The sequence below is a fragment of the Gallus gallus genome, chromosome 2 (genome assembly GCF_016699485.2).
Source record: "Gallus gallus isolate bGalGal1 chromosome 2, bGalGal1.mat.broiler.GRCg7b, whole genome shotgun sequence".
Taxonomy (NCBI): Eukaryota; Metazoa; Chordata; class Aves; order Galliformes; family Phasianidae; genus Gallus; species Gallus gallus.
Window position 1 is genome coordinate 119208254 of NC_052533.1, and position 24515 is coordinate 119232768.

At 37.5% G+C, this 24515-nt stretch overlaps 1 protein-coding gene across 5 annotated transcripts; it reads right to left on the reverse strand.

The window, feature by feature from the left end:
- Window positions 1-23090, reverse strand: PEX2 (peroxisomal biogenesis factor 2). Of its 5 annotated transcripts, none has more exons than XM_015282786.4 (2): window positions 23058-23090; window positions 1-2685 (listed from the first exon to the last, which is right to left on the reverse strand). In XM_015282786.4, the coding sequence occupies exon 2, from the start codon at window positions 2663-2665 to the stop codon at window positions 1751-1753; it is 915 nt and encodes a 304-aa protein (XP_015138272.1). In that variant the 5' UTR covers window positions 2666-2685; window positions 23058-23090; the 3' UTR covers window positions 1-1750. The 5 variants fall into 5 exon arrangements, with proteins under 5 accessions (XP_015138272.1, NP_001008454.1, XP_015138275.1 ...); NM_001008454.2 differs by having other exon boundaries at window positions 22824-23090; XM_015282789.3 differs by lacking the exon at window positions 23058-23090 and adding an exon at window positions 22644-22907.
- Window positions 23091-24515: the final 1425 nt, after the last annotated feature.

Below are 24515 nucleotides of genomic sequence, written 5' to 3' on the forward strand. Positions count from 1 at the left end.
TTTTAAGAAACGTCTTTTATTTGCTAACTTGGTTTTTGTAAGAATGACGTATCCCAGACATCAATAGTAATTACAGTCTCAAATAAGGATATCCCTCAGTTTGGATTGTATTTGCTCCATCTTTCTTAACATCTTATTTTCACCATTTTGTCCAGATCACCCTCCTCCATAACAGCTTACATTTATTGAAAAATACATAGATAATTTCCAGGCAATACAGAAATCAGATACTAACTCCATAATTTCTTTTGCAGAACACTGGAACTCCTGCTTTCAAGTCTTCCATAACACTACTTAAGACAAGATCCCTTTTACAGCATACGGAGTACAGACTGGTGGTTAGCAGAAACTGGGAATCAGCATTCTGCAACTCCTTTAATCTAAATGCCTTCAAAAACACAGAATAATTGTTAATTCTCTATCAAATCAAAACATATGAAGAGTTTTCCAGCATTTTTATTAATAACATTTTTCTTCTTCAGTTACAAATTCTAAGAGCCAAAGCAGGACAAAATGTGTTTTTTTGTGTTAATGACGTACTTCTGGGTAAAGATTTCTGTTAAGACAGGACTGCAAATTTAAAAAAACAAACAAACATAAAGTGACTAAATGGATGAAGCCCTAAAAAGGAAATAAAAACATCATGAATCCAACACCGAAAACAACAAATAGTAACTCCAAAACAGAAAAAGTTACCTATCTTTTTGGTATGTTTACACACATGCATCTGGGCTTGATTTATTTTCTGTGCGCTACATAGCTGTTAGTGAGGATTGGCACCTAGCCTGACCACACCAAAGAAAGAACTGCAAATCCCAAAGACAGCATCTTGTAATTAAACAGCGTTTTTATTTGTGGTTTTTTTTTTTTTTTTCCACCCCACAGTGTCTGATTAAGAATAATGTGGGTTACCACAGGAAGCTTCCACGTTCCAATAGATGATGGACTGGGTCTCAGCTTGACAGGAAAGAAGCAGGGTGTGGTCATACATGCATCACTGAAGATCAAAGGCATACATATAGGTGAGAAAATGGGTTATCTCATGGAGATCTAGAAGGAGCACTTTGGTCAGGAGATGGCTGTATCTCCTGTGGGCACAAGTTAATGTTTTGTCTGTTGACAAATGGATCACTTGAAGGTAATGATCTATTTATAAGAAAGCAATTACAAGTTAGAAAAAGAATATGCCTTGTTGTGGTGACTGAATGCGATGAATGCTATTAATAATCATCTGATGTAAAACTTCATCTTATACCTTGCTCTTTTTCAGTGGTGCATTACACCAGGAATTGAAATTTTAAATATTCAGATATAAAACTATTGTTTAGGCTTGACTAGGATGACCTCTGCACAAAATCCATATAGCTACGTTGGCAATAGCAGAAGCTTTTACAACGAGGTTGAGAAAATCCACAAAGTGGATTGAGTATCTTCTCATTTACCCTTGAAAGAAGAATACAGCATGAACTTAGGAAGTGGTAGATTGCCTGGCCATGGATCTAAGAAGAGTACTGACAACACAGGGGTACCAAACTGGGATCAAGTAGTCTGAGAGAGTAGAACTTGTGAACTCCTTCCTTTTCTTCTTCAGAGATGCAAGTTGGCACTGCTACTCAGTAAAAAAATAACACCAGAAAAGACTTTAAAAATTTCCAAAGCTGTCTTTCAAGCTGTTTACAGTAATTTCTGATTTTTTCTATTCATCTTTAATATATTTCATGTACAGTACAAGAACAGAACAACCTCCTTACTAAACATGTAATTCTGTCATTTCAATTTTATATTTCAGTGGCTGAAGACTGTGTACCTCTGAGCCACACTTAGGACAGGTAAAATACATATCAAATAAATAGTTGCTTTTAATACAATAGTAACAAAAAACATGTGAACAGCCTATGGTATGTGGCATGGTAGGCCATTCCCCACACAGCGAACATACCTTGTAGTGGGTTGCTAATGTTTTATCACTATTAGGAAGATTGGCAATAGGGAAACACCAAGAACAAATTTTGAGTTTCAGTTTCTGTACATTAATAAGTGGTAGCAAGTAGATCAGAAATTCAGCAAAGCCATGCCACAACAGCTCCCTGTTCATGTATTCAAATCCCACTTGACGAACACTTTGTGGCTTGCAAAAAACTGACCTAATTCCTAGAATGCGTTCAGTAAGTGTTGCAAATGTTCCTTTCTGAAGAAAAATCAGAAAATTTACAAGTCCACAAAGTTTAAGAAGTCCAGCTCCAAAGTTAATATAATGCTTGATTTTGCTGACAGATTGCAGTTGGCGATTGCTAAATAAATCGTAACATCTTTCCTCCAACCATCTTCCGCCAACAGTGAAAATAAGATACCATAACTTCTGGTGTTTGCTCAGAGGTTGGTATTTCTCTGTCTGAGATAAGTTATTCTTGTACTGTATATTTAAAATAGCCTGTCCCACAGTTGCATTCTTAGAATAGATGGTGAATCTCCACAGTAAAAGCCACAGAAAAGCTTTAACTTCTGGTTCAATATGAGCCAACACCCCTGGTTTAAATCCATGAAAACAGCTGGTAAACTGGGACCACACTAGTTGTTCCAGGGCTTTGTTTAGTTCAAGAGCATCAAGTTGACTTATTCTGAGCACAGGATTCACACTCTTTTCATTTCCAATGCTGGATGCCATTTCTTCTCAAAAAATACTTTCTAGGAATAAACACAAATGGATTTTAGTATAACAGTATTTCCCACTTCTGTTCTTGTTAGAGATAACAAAGTTGCAACAAATCAGGAGTAAACATGAAATAACAAAAATGCCTCGTAAGTTATTAATATACTATCAGAAACTATTATGAGTCCCTTCAGCAAGACTTATACAAATAGCATACGCTTGCCTCTGAAAAGAACTTATGTTGAGACTATTTCTCATTGATAGCAATATTTTTATTTGGTTATAGAGAACTCTGTAATCTCCCTTGGATATCCACAAAACATTACAAATTTAACATTTCATTGTGTAAACTAAAAAAAAAAAAGTAAAAAAAAAAAAGTAAAAAAAAATCTGTGCATAACTGTAATACTCAGATGGACCTTAAAACAGAAAAAAGTAAAATTGTAAGTTATTTAATGGAAGAACAGAGAAAATTTGCATACAGACTAAAATCTATGTAGAAAAGAATAGAGGGTTAGATAGAAAATACTGGTCCACTAATACTTCAGTAGTGGCAGCTTAAAGTAAAATCCTAGAAATATTAAAAAATGTACAGACTACGTACAGAAAATACAGATAGAAGACAGGAATGATAAAATTTGCTAAATAAAGGCAGTGATTTGTTTAGTTCATTATAAAAAAATGAAGAAATACTCAGAATTCAACCACAAATTATCATACAGTACATCACAGAAGGCTGCATATATTTTTGAGAGTCTTTGATAGGTGCAGGATTGTGCTAATGGTTGGATAATAAATTTCCTGGCAACTTCAACAAATGTATACTGGTATTATTCAAGCATTATAGACAAAAATAATGAATTGCAAGACAAAAATGTAGTTAACAACTCCATACTGTTGTTAACAGTAAACTGCAAAGTAACTGATTTTTTTTTTTTTTTTTTTTTTTGGTCTGCATGAAACAGGGATTTAGGAGAAGGGGTATATTTCAGGTAGCATGCAATGCATTTCAGCTTCTAAAGGAGATTCTTTGTACAGAAGATAGACAACAATCTTCTGAAGAAAGTACAAAAGAAGATGTTTCAATTTCTATTTGCAAGAGGAAAACCTGCTATAACACAATAATTTGAATAAATGATGTTGTATAGGACTCTATACACGAAAGGCTGTGAATGATACTAAGAATACAAAAATTCCCCCAAAGCAATAACATTGTCCTGGAACAGTGCACCAAAGGTTTTAAAACCCAGTATAAAACACTTTTTGCATTATCTTTTTTTCTGCACCTATAGAAATATGTCCTACAACTGATAATGTTCTTAAGGAAAATTCTGTGCAAAGCTCACAGGAAATACAGTCTTAATGCATGCAGTACAACAGTGGTTTCCAATTAATTATGACTGGATACTTGGGTAGAGCATGGGATAGTCCACTTGATTTCTTTAAACTCTTCCATCCTCATTAGAAAGCATAGTATGACTGAAGTTAGCATAAGGCCACCTGCCCTGGGCCATCAACCTCCTTGACAAGCTACTATATAAAGGTATACCAAGCCTGAGTCACACACCTGTCCTTTCTGTAATAAGCACTGATGCATAGGATATTTATTTGGAAAGTGCTATTCAGTATCACCACAGAAACTTACCTCCTTCACTTTGGTCATGGGAACAATCCAGTCCCTACTGCATCTTGCCATATATCTTCAGTGAGTCCAGCCTAAGTGACTATAGACCCTACTACCCCCTATTTCTTACCTCACTACCATTTTAGGAACCCTAGTCTCTGACCATCTGCTCTAGAACCCATCTCTTCAGTCTCATGCTATTTATTTGCAGCCCCTAAAATCTAATCCTTCTTCATTTCTTCTAATACATCAGTCCCTCCTACTAATTTCATTCTCATCTAACCATTTCAGTTACTCTCCCATTCTCACTCTACACAATTTCTGACACATATAAACCCCCTTCAAAAGCTTACATGGATTCAAAATAGCCATCTCATCAAACAACTTCTATGCCCACAGATTATCCACTAAAACTACTTGCTATCAGTTCAATCATTTTTTTCAGTTGTCTCCCACTACTATGTGCTATGAGATACTTCTTTTGTAGATAAGTAGGCTAACTCTGCAGATTTTTTTTCCATTAGTGTGGCTAGATTACTCAAAGAAATCTCAGTAAATGCATATCGCTTAACAGGAACCTCCTGAAGTTCAAGGAAAACATGCCAAACAAATAGGAGCACAACAGATCACAAAATACACATGAAAACCTATGTATGACTATAGTCCAGGGGCAGATCAACGGGATTGCTGCTTTGCAAAAAAAAAAAAGCACCCCAGAATCGTGGTAGGGAGCAAGGTGAAAACAATCACCAGTGCACCCTCACACAAGTAATGCCTGGTGGACTGTAAGCAGACTGAAGGATGTGCTCTGCTTGGCATTGTTGGCTTTACATTGGCATACAGTTTTGCCTCTTTTCTATCACCAGTAAAAGAGAAATGTCAACAAACTGAAGAGTCCAGACACTAATATCATTGGGGAGCCCCAGTACACGATATATGAGGAGAGCCTGAAAGAACTCAGGTTGTTTAACTTGAAGATAAGGTAAGCTAAAAAAGCAATTTAATTGTTATCTTCCGCTATCTAAAGGTTACAGAGAAGATTAAGTCAAACCTTTCTGTGAGATGCACAATCAAAGAAGAGGAGGCAATTGGTCATGTCTTGCAATATGAGAAATTCCTACCAGACATAACGAAAAAACTGTCTTCGTGAGAGCAGTTAAGCACCAGAACAGTTTGTCTAGAGCATAGGTGACCAACCTTTTGGCTTGCCTGGGCTGTGCTGAGTAAAGAGGAATTGTCTTGGGCTGCATATAAAATATAGTTAATGTATATAATAAGTAACAAAACTTATTTTGCTTTTTATTTTTTTATTTTTTAAAACATTTTTTTATTTTTAAAACAGGAGAGCAACAAAAAACATTAAACTTGTGGGATATTTCATCTTGCTTTTGCAAAACACTAATCAAATATATATTGCAAAACTAATTAAAAACATCACAAATTATTTTACACTTTTGGTGAGCTTTTAAAGATACTGAAAATCAGAAGGTTTGTCAGCACGAGTATTCAGCATATTTCTTCTAGACTGCATGCCACAAGACAGTGTTTAAACGGGTAAAGATAGTTTAAAATATTACTATCTGTAATCACTGCATTTTACTTGCTAAGTGGCACAAGTACACGCAATGTGTAAGACACATGGTTATCTATTCAACTGAGCATGTGGGATGGGTGCAATAGGCAGTTATCACTGGGCTGTGCCCTCACCTCCATAATATTTTGTTGCCCCTTACGCAGCCCGTGCTTGGGCTACATGCTATTGACTGCTTTGCGATTCTCTCTGTAAATGTAGGAGGGATGCTCCAAAAGTAATGCATCTTCTTTTACTGTGTTGGCCAGTGACATCAGAGGCAGGTGTTGGTGGTATGGCAGTTGAGGTTCCATCTTCCCACCGATATTTCTTTATGTTGCTGCCATGTGTCAGATGGCAGCAGGCAGGCATTTGACAAAGTGGCACCTGACATGGAAGTCTATACGAAGCAAAGGTGTGTAACCAAATTCCTTTGTATGGAAAAAATGGTACCCACTGACATTTATTGACACTTGCTGAATGTTTATGGAGACCAAACAGTGTGTGTGAGCACAGTGAGCTGGTGGGTGGTGCATTTCAGCAGCGGTGACAGTGGGTCAACCTCCACTGGTGCAGATGTTTCTGCATGCTGCATGCAGGCTCTCGTTCACCTGTGGTGAAAATCCACAGCAAATAGCAGTGACTGTTTTGAAAGACAGGGTTCTGTACCTGAGAATTTGCTTAATCACACAGTGTTATTGTGCTCATTGCATCTGTTGTAGTTTCCATAGAAACAAATAGTAGGCATTAGTTTCAAAGCAACATACATATTAATGTCCCTGACATTTTATAGAAGAAAATAACTTCAATGAACCTAACTGTTAGAGTAGGACTAGACTTTGTTCACAGAAAATTGAAGCCTCTATTGAACCAATAATCCAACCACTGTTTGTTAATCTTCAAATTTTTCCCAAATCCAACAAGTCTCCTTTCCTAAAATTAGAATCAAGAATATACATACTATTTGTGTGACATGTAATGCTCCTGAATTACCAACTAGCATTTTTATTCAACTGCAAAGTCACTTTTATGCAAACCACGAAAAAGGAAGGATGACAAGCAGAAACATAAGCAGGAAATTAAAAAAATAAAAAAATCCTTTAAAATTCTTTAAGTTATGCTTATAATGTTACTATATATAGAAATCTTTCCTTCTGATCAACAATTAGACATGAATTCTCAATTTAGGCAATAAAATTGGACATAATTCAGTCATTCTGATTGCTGATAAGCATACCAAGTTTGCCCTAGATCATGGCTGTTAACAAGACCCTGTGACTTACTTAAAGATTATATCCATATAACTTTAAGACATAAGCCCATTTTAGCATACTTACTGTTACATACATGCTGAAGTACTGTGCTGCAGACTTGCTTCAGAACTGATTTAAGATTTTACTGCACCTATACAGAAGATTTTCCACCTGAGACACAGTACCTATTTACTTCAAAAACACAAACATTTAAAGGGAAAATTCAAATTGCATATTATCCTATGAAAAATATTTTCAAAAGCCCTATTGATCTGGATAGCAGCAACTACTTATTCAGAGAAGATGCATGAATTCTGTCTTTATCCCTGTTCTCTAGGGAATTTTCATTCTATTTGGTATCTATATCTATTAAATAGATATAATATATAAAGAAATATCCACTTCTTTAAGTGATAACAATTATAAAATAACTAAAAAATGTTTCATTTTTTTACTTCATCTAAATGAAATCCTCTCAAAAATGTTAGATTTTTCATTTCGTATTGAGTTCACAAATTCTGGTACATATGAATAAATGAGAAATCTGTTCTCTCCCCTAAAACATAATACCAGAAACACAGACTCTAAGTACCAGTTCATTTTATTTAAACTCTATACTGTGCTGAGCTTAACAGATGATCAAAAGGATGCTATTTTCCTCCTGTGCAATCCTGTTTGTCAGGATTTACTGTTTTTATTATTTACTCTATTTTTAAATTATTTGCAACTTAAAAACTCAGAATTGCAGATTCAATAACTAGAGACAAATATCAATGCTCAGTTCACAATGCCATCTAAATGCCATCATAACTAATATGATCAGAATTGAACAACCAAAAATTAGGTGAAGATAAACAAACAAACAAACAAAAAAACCAGGCCTGTGAGTGATTAATTTGTTGTTTAATTCTTAAGACAAAACACTAAAGATTACTACTTTAAATTTTCTCTCTTGATTTTACACCATCACAGGTATTGCTTAATAGAACTAAGAGTTTGAACCCCCACTGACCCCTCTGAAAAAAAAGTAATATGAGCTTTCCTGTCTTAACTAACCTATGTTTTGTCTGTCAACAATCCTACTTGTACAGCACAACACTCTACAACAACTGCAAAAAAATTGTACATCACCAAGGAAACAGGATTTTTTTCTGGTATACGTTAATGCTGTTATCGAGCATTGTGCAAATTACGAATGAATATATTTTATTTGGTAACATGTTATTGACAGAAATCTATCAATAGTAATGTGAGTATTGTCAACAGCCTGCCAATATTAATGTAATTATGATTAAAGAGATAACATGGATTTTAGCTATAATACCAAGTAACATCCCCTGCATTGCTGCTATCAATACAAGCATTATTATTGACTTGTTCTGGGACTATCAGTATGAGATGTATTACCAGCAGGCATATTTGTCAATGTATTATGCCTACAAAAATTCTACATTTAAATTTACAGGTCTGTAAACTTTGCCTGCAGAAACACACAAATCCAAGTAATCTCTAGAATGCCATTTTTTTCTCCTCAGGGCTATTCCACTATGGATGAGTAATCAAAGGGTACCTACTGTCTCATTGCTAGTGGAATCTCATTCCCCATTTTTCTAGCATAAGAATTAAAAGACAGACACATTATATGCATAGGTGTCATAGTATTTTTTAAGTACGATTTAATAAAGCACTTCCATGGAAGCCAAATAAAAATATACTTAAGTCAAAACTCAACTTTGTTCCTTTCTGCTCCAACTTAAAACAGTATCTAGCATAAAAGAAGTAGCACCCTGGTCACCTCAATGAGTTTAAGATTTAATTATTTTACATAATCTCTTATGCCCAACCAAAACATGAAGTCTGATCACTGTACTCGTGAAGAGTATGGATGGGATCAGAAAGAACTGCCTAATTCTAACTTTGCATGGATGGGGACTCAGGAATACCTAGGCAGATGCTTAACTACAGAGAAAGCACAATCTAGAACTTCTGCCTGTTCTAGTAATTTATATTATGATTACTAGGGTGATTTTTTTTTCCCCTCAAATTCAATATAAATTGTTCTTATTAAAAATAAAGATGGTTTTCATTACACAGAACAAAACATAACAACAATGGAGAATAAATTCCAGTTTGCCTGCATTTTCTCAAGAGGAAAAAGTGAGAAGACCAACTACATATAGCAGACTTGCCAAACTAGACAATATTCTATTTCCTACAACATGTCTGGTATTATCCTCCAATTTTTTTTTTTTTTTTCCCCTCAGCAGCTTAGCTCATATGTAAATTGAGGTCTACAGTATCTTCAGATCCTTTTCTGTCATTTTACTGAGTAATTATCTCCGGATTTATATTCATGTAACTGAGTTTTTCCTTTTATATGCAGTGCTTCAAACTCGCCCGCATTGCATTTCATCTCACTGACTTCAGAGATTCTCTCTAATTCACCAAGAGTATTTTGGATTTAGACCTTATGTTCAAAGAAGAAAAAAAACAAAATGAAAAACTTTCAATCCCTCTTCAACTTTGTAACATAAGTTACTTTTGTAAGTATGTGTTCTCTTCAATCATCCATCTCATTAATGCCTTTTCATCTTGATAGGATAGATAATTATCCTGTAAAGGTAATTTTCCAACTTGATGCTGATAATATCACCACCTAATGCTTCCCCAGTTTGCTTATGAGAGTAAAATAAATAAATAAATAAAATTGAAAGCAAGCAGTATTGTACCTAGAAGTTTTTCCCTTACTAAGTTTGTCATCCTTCCTATAAAATGAAGATTGAGATTCCTCACCAATATGTCACGTCAAACCATATCGGTTGTTTTACAGTTTCTGTTCTGAGTACTTTTAGATACAAATTAGTTGTTAAAATACCTATTCCTGAATCTTAATTTGGAATTGAAACTAACAGGTTCAGTAACTCCCATATGTCTCGCTCCAATTTATAGGAGGGAGAAGAGGTTCTTTGAAATACGTATGCCCGGCGTGAGATTAAGAAACAACGGTTCAAATGTTGGTCTGACCAGTTTATTACAAACGTTAATAAGGGAGATAAAGAAAGGGGAGGATGGACACTATTACAGATTGGGGTGATGGGAAAGGGAAGGCGAGTGATAGAAAAGACAGAAAGAAGCAAGAATTGCGTAAAGCGGGGATAGTCACCACCAGGATCCGGCAGCAGTCCCGTTGCACGACATTCCGATGGTCCGAAGCCGAAGGGCAGGAGCAGCAAGGCCAGTCTTGAGCAACGAGAGGGTGCAGGTACTGGGACGGTCCAGGAAGAAGCCACAGAGTAAGTCTGGGAGGAAGCAGCAGGTCTCAGGTAGCAGGCCCAGGGAAGCCCATCAGCATACGGTCTGTGGTGAGGGATCTGATGGCAGAAACCCTCTCCTCATGGTTGTTGGACCCTCTTTTATCCTCCTTTTTTTCCTGCCTACGTGACATTCCTGGGTGCTTGAGCAAGAGTCATGTGCGTACCTCTTGAGATGGCCATCTTCCTCGAGAGAAGTCCACACAAAAGACCATTTCCCGGCCATTATCAGCAGTTTATCCCTCTCTTGTTGCCCCTGGCCTTGTCCATCTGTGCTCCTTAAAGGATTTCACAACCCTTAGCCAGGACCTATCCATCAGTGTCCTCCAGACAGAAGATTTCTCTACCTTTGCCCAGGACTTGCCTGGACTTGTTCCTCAGCAAACTTTGAGTCAATCATATAGAAGAATCATTTCTTACACCATAATAAAAGAACAGAGTAACAAAGACACAGATGATCTCTGTCACTTTACTGGCTATTTTCACCCTCTGGGACATTAAATAAATAAATAAAAACAGGAGTGCTTAATTCCTCCATCATACTATGATGAATTTTATTAAGATTTAGCACCTTAGCACATCTATATTAAGATTATTCTTCCTATGCTTTCATTCCACTCTTACTTCCTGTCTAGAATTAACTTTGTGGAGCAGCTGGCCACAATATATATCTTCAGAAATCTGTTATTTGTTCTAATTTCTTATCAAATAACAGACCAAGGTAATGGACTTCATGACTTTTCTTAAGACTTGTTGAACCCTTTAATTGATTATTTTCCTAGTGCTTAATAATTAAACATTTATTATTTATTTCATTCTTATCGTTACATTCTTATGCTATTTCTTTACATACATCCCCTAATCATGTAACATTATTTTTGCTCACAAATCTTTGATTACCAGGCTACTAAAAAATATCTGTTACATAATACCTCATTAACATTTATTTTTGTTTATGAACTAAAATACTATCTCAACATTAAGAAACGATGGGACATGCACTTTAACAGACTTAATAGCCTGGATAGCCTTATTTCAGAGGCCAAGGACTGCAATAAAGAGGTCTGCAATTGCTGAAAGATTTTTCCCCTAAGCTTCTCATAGTGAATTTTATAGTCACTTCCAAAGAAAATTCCCTTCTACTTTTCCATTTGCAAGTAATTCTTCCCTTTAAGTCAGAGCTGAACCTAAAATAGATGCTCACTTACTAATCTTTTCAGTTTTCTAAAAAATTTTCTTTTTTTTAATTCTAAGTGCCAAATGGAACATCTCTTACATTGTGTCAATAGCAGAGGATGGTTTAGATGCCAGCCTGAAATCAATAAACTTTACATTGAAGATGTGAAATCAAACTATATGTATGCAGCCCTCATAATAAAACACAAAACCTAGACCTCAGTTGGTCAAAATCTCATGTTTTATCATTAATCCTCATTTCCTTCTCTCTCTTCAAACATAGAGAGAAGTATCCTCAGAACAAAGTCTAATGGAGAGTCCCAACTATACTGTTTCTTAATCATTGTAAAACTAACTTATAACCATATCAGTACTTCAAATAACTTTACAAAAGATTGATTTTACATTACTGTTGGAATTTTTACACACTTCAGCTAAATAGCTGTTATTTTGTGAAGAACAAACTGATTATTTGGAATAACTACAAACACTAATTGAAAAATCAACTATACACTGCAATTACAGGAGACATTATTTATTTGTGATATTCTTGAGAAACAGAACTACTTCTGTAAGTAAAGACTGAATGAATCCCATAGAGGATTTTTTTTCTTTTTTTTTTAAACTAAGGAGTTTGAGCAAGTGACAAGAAACAAATTCCAGAATGCTACTGTACTGGGTCTGGCTGGGATGGAGTTCACTTTCCACACAGCAGCTTATACAATGCTGTGCTTTGCAGTTGGAGCTAAAATGTTGATGTTGCACCAATGCTTTGGCTTTGTTGAGCAGCACTGGCACAGCACTGGACTATCTCTCCGAGATTCCACAAAAGTCAGGAGGCAGGGGGTGGGCAAGAGGCTAGGAGGAGATGCAACCAGACTAGACTGACCGAAAGGATAACCCAATACCATACTGACATCAAATTTGGAAGTAAGAATGGGGGGTGGAGGCCACAAAGAAGGAAAACGGGAGACATTCATTACAAAGGCAGTTGTCATCTGAAACTACTGCTACAGTGAAGCCCTGCTTCCCAGAAAATGACTGAACTTCACTTGCTGATGGGAAGTCAAGAACACTTTTTGTCCTTTTGAATCCATGCGTGGCCATGGTGTGTTTTTTTTTTTTTTTTAAATAACTTATGTATTAAGCTACTTTTATATCAAGCATTCAAGTTTTCATCCTATTCGTTTTCTGCCCTTATCCCAATCATGCTGAGGAGGGGCGATGAGAGCATGTGTGGTGCTTAGCTGCCTACCAGCATTAAACCACAACATTAACATTTAATGTCAGAAGATCGAGCACAAGACAAAAATATATTCAAATTGTAGGTTGCCATTCCAACTCAGTAAATTCAGATTTCATAAAACAGAATACAAGAGATTAACAACTGATGAATGCCTGGAGACAGCAAGAAAACATACCAATAGCACGTTGACTTATCTTTCCATAAACCTGACAGAGCCAAATTATTAAGGCTTCACGTTACAAAATCAAAACTAGTTCAGAAGAGCTAGAATTGATACAACAGTAATGAAGAGCAGTAGGAAAGTGCTGCACTTCTACAAGCTATATATCAGTCATTTCTGTCAGTATTTGACGGAAACTGAAAATCCTGTATCAATGCAATACGTTCTCTCAATGAATGCTAGCAACTGAGAATATATTGGCCAGTGTTAAAGATATATTGAATGCTAAGAGTTCCCACGGACTTGAGAAAAACCTTTGATCAGTCAAGCACTCTTAGAATACCTTAAATGCAAAGAACTAAATGAAATTAAATCAGAGTTTCTAATTACCGCACAACTAAGATTTAAGCAATTACCTTGTTAAGTCTGTGATGTCACATTTAAGAGAATAAAAGTTCACAGTACATTTGCATTTCCTGAAACATAATGAGCACAGATAACATCATCTTTCCAACTTTTTGTATATGGCTCTATTTTTAATTTAATAGAATAAATAAGACAAACATGTAACAAGTCATATACTTTGTTGCTATTCTTTACCTCATATCCCAATTCCTCTTCTTCTCCTATCTTATTTCCTCTTCTTTGTCATCCTTTTCCTTAGTATGCCAAATTGCAAACTCACCTCTACATGGATGTATCAGTTCCATTTGTAAACTCCCATTCCCTGCTGTACTAAATTAAAGCTATCTGCTGCTGATTTCCATTAATTTGATGATTAAAAAAAAAACTCAAAAGCTTGACACAATCAGCTGCATGACAAATGGAGGCCTTCCAACAAAGAAAAAAAGCTTCAAAAAACAAAACAAAACAAAACCTTGAGCAGTAAGATGGAGAGCCAAAATATATACCCATTAAGCAGTATTGATGCTCTTTCTTCAAAAATAGCAGCAGGTAACAAGAATTGTCTGGAAACATACGTCTACATTTCCTGCTGATAAATCAAAATCGAGGAGGGTTCAGTTGCAGCATTTGGCAGAGCTGTGGCTACGATGGTTAACTAGAAAGGAACAGCCCCATGCAATGAAGGGACAACATCTCTGAGTAAACCAGTATCAAAAAGTATTATTGCAAGGAATCCCTTGTGCTACAAAAGTAATTCTCAGCCACCGATGATCACATCAGCAGATGACAGGGAGATCCTCGAGTTTTAAGAGATTTTGTTTATGATGAGGATACCAGGTTCTGTTATAAGAACAGATAAATGAAAGTCTCTAATGTACTGCATGTGTAAAAGTGAAAAGGATGGAAGGATTTGTAGATGTGCCATACTTTGTGTTATACAGGTAAAACAAATCACTGTAGCAAAGATATGCAGCTCCTTTTCAGAATGGTTCAGAGAATATGGACAAATGGTTGTTAGCGCACTGTGGGCAATTATGGCCATAACTCTTCATGTGCTGGTTACTGTTACTTACCTGAAAAGCAGACCTTATGTGTACTGAATTATGTAATATTTGTTTCTCACTGTTATAAAGGCTCTGGATCTCACATAGTCATATTTATCAAGCACAGTGCCAATGCCAATTTTATGCATCTTTTCTACAGCCTCCTTGCCTTTCTTCCATTTGATACTATTAAAAAAAAAAAAAAAAAAAGTGTTACCTAGCTTAAATTCCCATTTCACAGATCTGCTGTGTTTCTGTTCTGCTTCTACCTCTCTGATCTGTATGGATGGATCACCAAACAGTTATGGAAATGCAAGGATGAAAATTGAGAAGATGTTCAGAAGGGATTCAGAAGCAATGCCTGTTCCACATACTCAGACACAATTTAATACAGGCAACAGAACCCTGAAATTTTGCATGAAACATACCTTAGCCTCATTTTTTGCATACACAGTCATTGCTCAGATTTTGTTTCTTCTTTTTTTTTTGCTTTTTATGTACGTATGCAGAGAAACTGCAAGTTATGAATATTTAGTGGTATGAAAGTGTAGCAATGCCGATCCACATACTGCACAGCAGATACACAATGTCTTTCAACCTTCTACTGGGAACACACATTAGATGAGATGGTAAAATCAGTAATGTGTAGTTAACTCATAATTAACCTTTGTCCACATCTGTACCAAAAGGAGTACTGCATATAACACTAAACCATAACATATTTACAATATGTTAAAGCCAAGGTCCTTCATTAATTGAAAGATAAATCTGTTCACTATCAGTTTTAAGTTTTGGTCTTATATAATCAAAAACTATGAATTTGGAAAGAACAGCATTTTATCTGACATTTGTGTATCATTTTTTTAGACTCTGGTTCTACAGAAAAGAAAGATGATGCGATTTCTAACAGCTAAGTCACTTCATCCCATCTTCATTCAAGTTGGTATTGCCACCTTTTCTTATAGACTAGACCCAACACTTTGAATTACAACATGCTGAACTGTTCTAGTATGTTAAAGTAGCAGAAAATAAACGTTTCAATTTGTTTTTCTCCACATTTGGTACACAAACAGGTGCGCACAGCATCCGGTGAGACCTGTTCAGTGTAAGTAAGAAGAGCATGGGAGTCAGGAAATAAACAGGTAACCACTAGACTGGCTGCCTCTGAATCTCAGCATCATATTCACATCTGCTACTAGTCTGCTATGAGATGAAAAAAGAAACAAACCAAAATGACTAGTAGAAATGCTCTTTTAGTCTACAAACCAGATTTGTTGAATGTGCAAACATCAAAACACTGTAAATCAGAATAATTAAAACTGTTCCTGTCTTATGAGAATTAAAACAAAACAATTACTTATACAAGTCAGCTGTTGTACTCATGCGGTCTTGCAGGTGAGAGGCTACTCTACATAAAGAATACTATACAATTCCTCCCAATTCTTACCTCTCTGATACGACTGTAGTTTGAAATGTTTCGCATACACAGTGACTAATATAGATGCTGGGAAAATTAGACATGTTCACTGTCCCCAAATCTTGACAGTTTTATTACTTAGTAATTACAGTAACTTTAAGCACAAGTGAGAAGACTGATATGCTTTCACCACACACTCTTCAATCCTGTAACTTCATTAGCATTTTAGAATCCACTAGTAGGGCTGCACATATGTATCATGAGTTTGGAAGGACAGCAACTTCCTTACTATGCAATCACCTCTGACATATTCTGCAGTCTTTCTGCAATTCTGGCATGGATTCCCATTCATGCTTTAGTAATGCCCCACAGAGTCATGGCTGTCTGTTAATTTCCTTTCCAGGAAAAGTCCCTTTCTCTATGCCAGCCCCCTACTGTGATATCTCCTGCTCCTCTGCTGATAGAATTAATAACACTGGCTTTAAAGAATATTATCTTTGAATGTATTTCTCAAGTTTTCTTAGAATTTGGACTTGGATTATTTCTTTCACAGTTCCACAGCCAATATTAGCAGACATTGAGACTGTGGAGATAAGCGCTGGCAGAGAGAACATTTTTAGACAGGTTTTTTTCCCAGGCAGATTGTGATATAAACACAACAGATGTGAAGTCACTGAAATTTTAAAGCCACTCTTGCTATGCTCTAAAAATTTTGTGAACTCAGATCCCATGCCTGGAAAGTTCACATTTAGAAACCAATCACTATTAGGGGGAAATACACATTAAAATTTTATAGAGAAAGACTGATCTTAATTGGCCAAACAAACATCAGCTAATTACACACATATCTAAGTGTTTTTGTACAGAACTAAGTGTATAATGTGTAGGAACAACATACACTTCACAGAACCTACATGAGTTGAGTGATCCAAGGAAAAACGTGCCTCTTTTGAGGCTTGCGAGAAAGGAGGTTTTTTTATCTGTCACTTTGAAGTAATGAAAAGGGACTTCCTTCTCTGAATTTCTTAAAATATGTCAGCAAAATTCCACTAGTGGGTTGACAAATACTGTTTGTGTATTTACTGCAAGCTAACGCCACAAAAATTCTGAATTGCCCTTTTTTTTTTATATATAAAATACATGTGACAATAGGGTAAAGTAGAAAGGGATCAGCATGTTCATTTTAAACTTACGATGTCCAATGCAACAGGGACATCTAGAGCAGGATGCCCAGGACTTTTTTCATTCAGCTTTTGAATATCTCCAAAGAAGACAACTCCACAGCAATTCTAGGCAATCTGCGCCAGTGCTCCATCATCCGCACAGTACTCAAGTTCCTCCCTCAAGTTCAGAGAGAAATTTCCATGTTGCAAATTGTGTCCGCTGCCTCTTGTCCAGTCCAGGGGCACCACTGAGAAGCTCTGCTCTCTTTGCATCTGCACTGCAGATATACATATGCATCCATGAGTTTGATCCTAAACCTCTTCCTTTCCAGGTTTACAAGTCCTAGCTCTCTCAACCTTTCCTCATATGTGAAATGATCCAGTCTCTTAACTGCATTTATAGCCCTTCAATGAATCCTCACCAGGAGCTCCCCCATCTTTCTTCTACTGGGGAGCCAAGGAGACAGTACACTCCAGGTCTGGCCTTACCAGTGTTGAGGAGACTGAAAAAATGCTCAACCTTGCCCACCCCCCTCAATCTGCTAATATTCCTCTTAGTTCAACCTAGGATATCTTTATGATACCTTCATGGCAAGACCATACTGTTGGCTTGTGTTCAGCAAGAACTCCAGGTCCTTTTCTGTAAAGCTGCTTTCCAAAAGGTTGGCCCTCATCATACACTCATGCACAAGATTATCTCCCCTCAAAAATCAGGACTGTGCCCTGTTGAACTGATGATGTTCCTTTCAGGTCATTTCTCTAGCACATCAACATCACTATGAATGGCAGCTCAGCCCTCTGATATATCCACCACACCTCCCAGTTTGGTATCATCTGCAAAATTACAGAAGGCCCACTGCCTAATCCTCTAGATTGTTAATGAAAGTGTTAAATAGAACAAGACACAGTATTAAACCCCAGGGTATGCTCCTAGTTACTTACTGACTGCTTAACAGACTTTGAACCACTGCTCGCCATCCTCTTAGCCTGGCTGTTCAGCCAGTTTTCAATCCACATCCCTGTCTTCTCAAGCAGCCTGCATATAAACAAATTTTCTATGATGGCATTATGGGAGACAGGATTAATGAATCTATGCTGACTAGATCTGATCACTTCCTTGACCTTTACGTGTCTGAAAATAGTTCCTAGGATTTGTGTTCTACCACCCTCCCAGGGATCAAGGTGAGGCTGGTGAGTGTGCAGTTACCTGGTTCCTTCTTGAAAATGAGAGTGACACCAGTCTTCTTCCTCTCCTCAGGTACTTCTCCAGTTACCATGATATTTCAGATAATTGGGAGTAGCCTTACAGTGACATTAGCCAGGTCTCTCAGCACTCAGGGGTATTTGTTCAAGTATTCTCTGACTTGATCCTCTCTCTTCTGCCAAGGGCACATACCTCCCTGTATCTCAACCCTTTTCATGTTATACATCACCGGGGTTTCTACCTCATTCAGCAGAAGGCTCACAATTTTCCTGTTCCTTTTTTGCTACCAATATAGAAGCCTGTGACTTCTGGCTTCCCTTACCAAATTCAATCCCAGGCAGGCTTTGAATTTACAAACTGCATCTCTGCATGCTCAGACAATGCCTCTGTACTACTCCTGTCCCTGCTTCCACTGTCTGTATACCGCCTTATTTATTTGTTTGTGCTTTGCCAGGGGCTCTTTGTTCATCCATGCAGGACTGTTGGCATTTTTGCCTGACATCCTACTCATTGGGATGGACTGCACTTGCACTTTAAGGACATGGTCCTTGAACAACACTCAGCTTTCCTGGACTCTTACAAGGCCTTATTGTATGGGTCTCATACAAGCAGATCCCTGAACAGACTAAAGTTTGATCTCCCAAAGTTCAGGGTTGTGAGCTGGCATATTAATACTTAAACAAGTCTTAAACCAGGCTCTCAGAGAAAGCAGGCACTAGTATCAGTAACTAACTGAATAAGAACAATGCATTGCTTTCTACCAAGGAGCACAAGGCTCAAAAGTGATGCAAGCTAAACTGGGACAAACAAACATGCTGAACTTCCTTATTAGAAATGTATTATCCACACAATCTTAATCAAAGACACAAACACTAAAGAAAACATGTCTTTCCAAAAAATCACAAAATATCAAACAAGTTTTAGAAATCACACAGTAAAGATAATGTAACAGAATACATCTTATTTTTCAATTACAGAGTTAATAATGAACAAGTTCATAATGTTTAAAGAACATTTTTTTCTGTTATTTTTCAGTGTTAAATTATTCATGTTTGTCTGCTTCTTTACTGATATTAGAGCAAATCATGCTTACAAGCTAATTTAATGAAGCTGCATTTATGCCTGAAGTTTACCAGTGTTTGACAGTTCTTTATTTCTGATCTCACTAAATAATCATAGAAACTGCAAATGCAGTGCTATGGAATTAAAACAAACAAACAAACAAACAAAACAACAGAAAAATGTAGGCCATTCTAACCAACACAGAAAGAAAAACATTGGTAATAAGCCACAATCTGTCATTGCTGAATGGTTTGTCCATAGTTTAACTGACTGATTTTCCTCTAGACAGCTCTTCATCTTCTCCCTCCTTTCTCTCCCTGTACTCTCAACTTCATAGCTTTAAAATGACTTGGAACATATTAAAGAAAATTAGCGAAAGGCACGAAAAATTGGGGAAGTGAGAACATGTAATTACATGTTTTACTTCTGAAATACCATGTTAGATTACTACAACAGGATACATGTTAATAATGGATTCAGACATCATTCCTTCTCCCTAAATTACCTACATCTTTATTCATTTTACAATATATACATAATCTATATTGATTGCTATATAGACATATGATATTGATACTCTGTAGTCAAACTTGTATCATTCTTTCCTTCCCAATTGTTCTACGAGTTGCTGCAATCTACAGCAGTTTTCAGAACTGTCACTATAAAAGACTATAAGAGATAAAACACTGGAGAAGATCAAATGTCTTTCTTGACTTTCACCACAACATTTGATGTCAAAACCACAAATGGAGGTCCTCAGATTATTAACAGTGTCAAAATCTTCAGGAGTATAGAAATTACCTTTCCCATTCCATTCTACAAAGTGTCTAAGGAAGTCTTTATATATTATCAATAACTGTTTGCAAGTTTTAATTGAATGTTATTTAGTCCGTAAAAGGAACATTTGCTTCCTACACGTCCTGAATCACAGTAAGTATCAAAGCTTTTCCATGAGTCACTTCCTTCAATAACAAAAGAAGTGACATCCACAGTCTCAGGACAAATACATACATACATACATACGTATATATATGTGTGTGTGTGTGTGTGTGTGTGTGTGTGTGTGTGTCCAAAAGGAGATAAAGGCACAGAGCTCTCACGCAAACAACAACAAAAAATTCCTTTCACAAACAACACTCTCCTTGCTCAAAAGACATTGAGTTTGGAATGAAAAATAAAGTTACACTCACAAGCAGTTACTTTACCAGACTAGTTGATTTTGCTCCCTTTAGATTTTTTAGAACGCTCAATAGCTAAGAGTGAATATAGCAAATCAGATCATTTTATCTACACATATTAATCTAATAATGAATCTAACTTACATTACAGTTTACCAGCCAACAAAGCTGGTAAAATGATTATTTTACCAAATGATTATTTGCATTTATAAATAATTATCTGTAAATAAATAATTATCTTTATACAATGAAATTGAATCAGTTTTACTTCACTGATAAGGGTTTGAATCCTTTAATTCTTGTTTGGTATAGCTAGTTGAATTCTCATTAACCCCCCAACATTAAATGGGGCATATCATTCACATTACCTGAAAGTCTTTTAATCAGTGAAAGCATTTACATAGCATCTGAAGGTCCATTATCTGAAAGATTAAACTTTTCTTAACTAAGTTCAAAGGATGGTATTTTGTGTGCTTGTGCTGTTCTAAGTGTTTCTAAGGACAGATTGGAGAGACTTGAATATGAGTTCATTTAGAAATGTTTAATTTCACCAGCGTTACTTCACAGTTTTGAAACATCTTTAACACAAGTGAAAGAAATTTAGCCATTCAATGAGATGTCTAATTTTAAACTGTTTACCCAATTATGCCAACTTTAAAACTTTCACTGAAGTTTTAATGGGAATTAATTTTCTTCATCTAAGCTCTAAAAAGGATGACCTCAATAAGAAAAAACATAAATTTGGACCAAGGCAGGAAGAAGCCAAAGGGATTTAGAAGTAGAGGCAAAACTCTACGCCAAAACTTATTTCAGCTGCTTAAAGTGTAATTAAGGTGTAAATGTACAAACTATTAAAACACCATTAGAAGTACAAATAATGACTGGTTCTTTCTTAATAACAGATTTGCACAGTTAGATGATCTAATAACTTTCAGCAATAAAAGTATTATTTTCAAAGCATTACTATAACATATAAGATAGTAAGATATTGGATTTAAGTTCTTTTCAGAAATTGAATTTATTCTGAACTAGCCTATTTGTGGCATAGTATGTCATGCAGAGCACTGTACACAAACATCAGTATAGATCTAAGTGGTGAAATACTCTCTCCAAAAACAGGATATGTGGATAACATGGCTTTTTAATTCCAAAAGGTATTCCTATAAGAGCATTAGCTGTCAAAGCAGATGTTCTAATAATGACAGCCATCTATTTCCATAACACTAAAGTGTAAGTGTCAAATCCCTCCAATACTCTTGACATTATGTGCCTTACTGGTCTATTCCACTTTTACAAAAAATATGGAAAAAGTCTTCTAGAGATTTCATTTATAGATCCCATAGGTGTGCAGTTATCTGCTCCACTCCAGATCAAATAACTGAAATTGATGACTTCATGCCCCATGAACAGATTTAAACAGGAGAATTCAGAGGTGTGAACTGTTACTCCCTTCAGTAGTTTCTTTCTATTCTAACTCATATCCCAGCAATGATGCTTTTCTCAGCTGTTTTCCTGCTAATCCATTCATTAGATAAACTAGTGATGATAACACCCTGCAGAAGATGAAAAACTGTTCAGATGAAACCGAGACATAAAGAGAAAAAACATCTGTAGAAGAAAGCACTGACAGAATACCTCTGAATAAAGAATAAAAACAGTAATAGTCTTACAATTATCAGCTTAATTTGTTTTATTTTATTTTACTGGAATCAGCTTTTACAACATTAGTGACCATACTTCAACCTTTGACCCCGATGAACTGTTCCCTCCTGCCAGCAGTCAGACGGCGATACAAGAAATCTAGATGGAAGGAAATATACAGTCCTCTGGCTCACAGCAGTAACTGTATCATGAACTGGAATTCATCTTCCTGCCAAAATAACTTGGCCATTCAGACTAAACCTGCCTTAGTCTTGGGAGAAGCCATTGGTTAGCAACTAAACCCTAGCAGGCTGCACAAGACTGAGTTTAAAAAAAAAGAAAGTGGAAAAGATTTACTATCACCCCCAGCAAAGAACAGCCATGAACTGAGGCATATCATAGTTACAGGGAATTTTTCTATAAATGTTTTGCAATTTCAACTGACATCACCATAACAACTCAGATGAAAAATCATCTCTGCCAAAATTCAACGTGCTGTCCTCTCTACAGAACATGTTTTAAGGCTCACTCCTCTCTTACCTTACGCTTTCGGCCTAGCTGGAAGACTCACAGCCTCCTTGCACAGCGAGGCAGGCAGCAGGGAGAGAACACCCGGCCCCGAGCTTGCCCGTCCCAAGAGCCACCCCGTGTCGAACCCAATCGGGCGGCAGGCCCTGCGCCGCCACGGCCCTGCTCGCTTCGTCCCGCGCCCCGACTGACCTGCACCGCGGGGCTCGGGCCGCACGGCCTCTGCAGCTCTGCCTCAGGCCTCCTAGCGAAGGCCTGCACGGACGGAGGCCCACTGGGACCGCCACTCGGCTGCCTCCACCGACCCCGTCCTGCGAGCCCGCCCCGCCGAGTCACAGAGCCAGGTCCCACTGCCTAGAACGGAGCCAGCGCTGATAGGCGATAGATGCCACAGGTGAGCGCCTAGAGCCGCCGCACAGGAAGTACCTTCGGGCATAGAGATGACGCGTTAGAATGGCCACCAGGGTAGCAATCGCGCCGCGGAGGTGGTTGATTGGCAGGCCACAGAGCAAATGAAGCGACAAAGGATGAAGCTGAAGAGCCAATGGAAGAGGGCGGTAGGCGGGGCGTTGCCTATGCCGAGCCGTGGCGGCCCAGTAGCTGTTAGAGTGGAGTTTTTGTTGTTCTTGCGGGTGATTGTTTTGGGAGTTGTATGTGTGGCTGCGAGCTCTCCTGCTGGGCCCCGGGGGCAATTCAGTGGCCTGGGGAAGGAGGAACTGTGCTCGGAGAGCACCTGCTCCGGCCTCTGCTTGCTCTGGATCCCGTGTTTGGTTTCCTCGGAGCGGGGCACGTAGGAAGGCGAGGCCGAGCAGCCTGGGGCCTGCTGAGCTGCGGCTGTGCCTCGTGCAGGCGGGCTGAGGGGTGTATGTACTGCTTACTGACAGATCACAGGCCTGTGAGACGAGGAATGCAGCAGACTGGAGTGAAAATGTGGCAACAGCCTGTAAGCACTGCAGGCAGTAGTGCTTTACTCCAGTGCTGCATGGTGTGCAGCTGATAGAAGGGTTGCTGGTAACAGTGACATATAAAGTCACAGAGTGTTTGATCTGTCTGGGGAGGGCAGCTGCTGCTGGTGGCATGCAGGTAGTAGCACCATGGGGTTGTTGGGGGAAAGGCAAATAGGAACTGCTGAGTAATATTTGCAAGTCTTAAAAGTAGATTGTGGTCTCTTTCTTGGCTTCTCAGATAGTGATTAACCTACAAAGTATATAAAGAAGTATGGAAATAGTTCACTTACGGCTTCTGATTTTGTTTCTACGTAAAAAGTTTGAACATAACATGCGCTTGGCTGAGGAGAAGTCCATTAGATAGCTTGGTCTCTTGGGGAGCCTGATAGGGGCTATGAGGAGGAAGGGGACAGACTCTATCAGGGTCTGTAGTAACAGGACATGGAGAAATGATTTCAAGCTAAAAGAGGGAGAATTAGATTGAACATAAGACTTTTTTTTTTTTTTTTTTTTTTTTTTTTTTTTAATACAGTAAGTGAGGTGAGGCACTGGAACAAGTTGTCCAGAGAGGTGGTTGAATGAGCCACCTCCGGAGACAACTCTGCATCTGGAGACATCCAGGTGAGACTGGACCAGGCTCTGAGCATCCTGATCTAACTGTGGATGTCCCTGTTCATTGCAGGGAAGTTGGACTAAATGACCTTTAAGGGTCTCTTCCAACTCAAAAGATTCTATGATTTTGGTTTAGAAAGCAGATTTGAATTAGAAACACTTCTTTGTTCAGGGCACAAAGAGCTGTACTGGTGTATAACAGTTTTGTGCAGTGAGACCCTACATTCAATGTGCAGACCACAATAAAACAATAGATGACCTGCAGCTCAAGACTGAAGCATTGTACAGTATTCTTTTGTGGCTTTCTGTTCCTTGGCTTTCCCTT

What these genes read in the sequence shown, in the direction of transcription:
- PEX2 (XM_015282786.4), bottom strand. Translation starts at nt 2,665, where the DNA reads ATGGCATCCAGCATTGGAAATGAAAAGAGTGTGAATCCTGTGCTCAGA.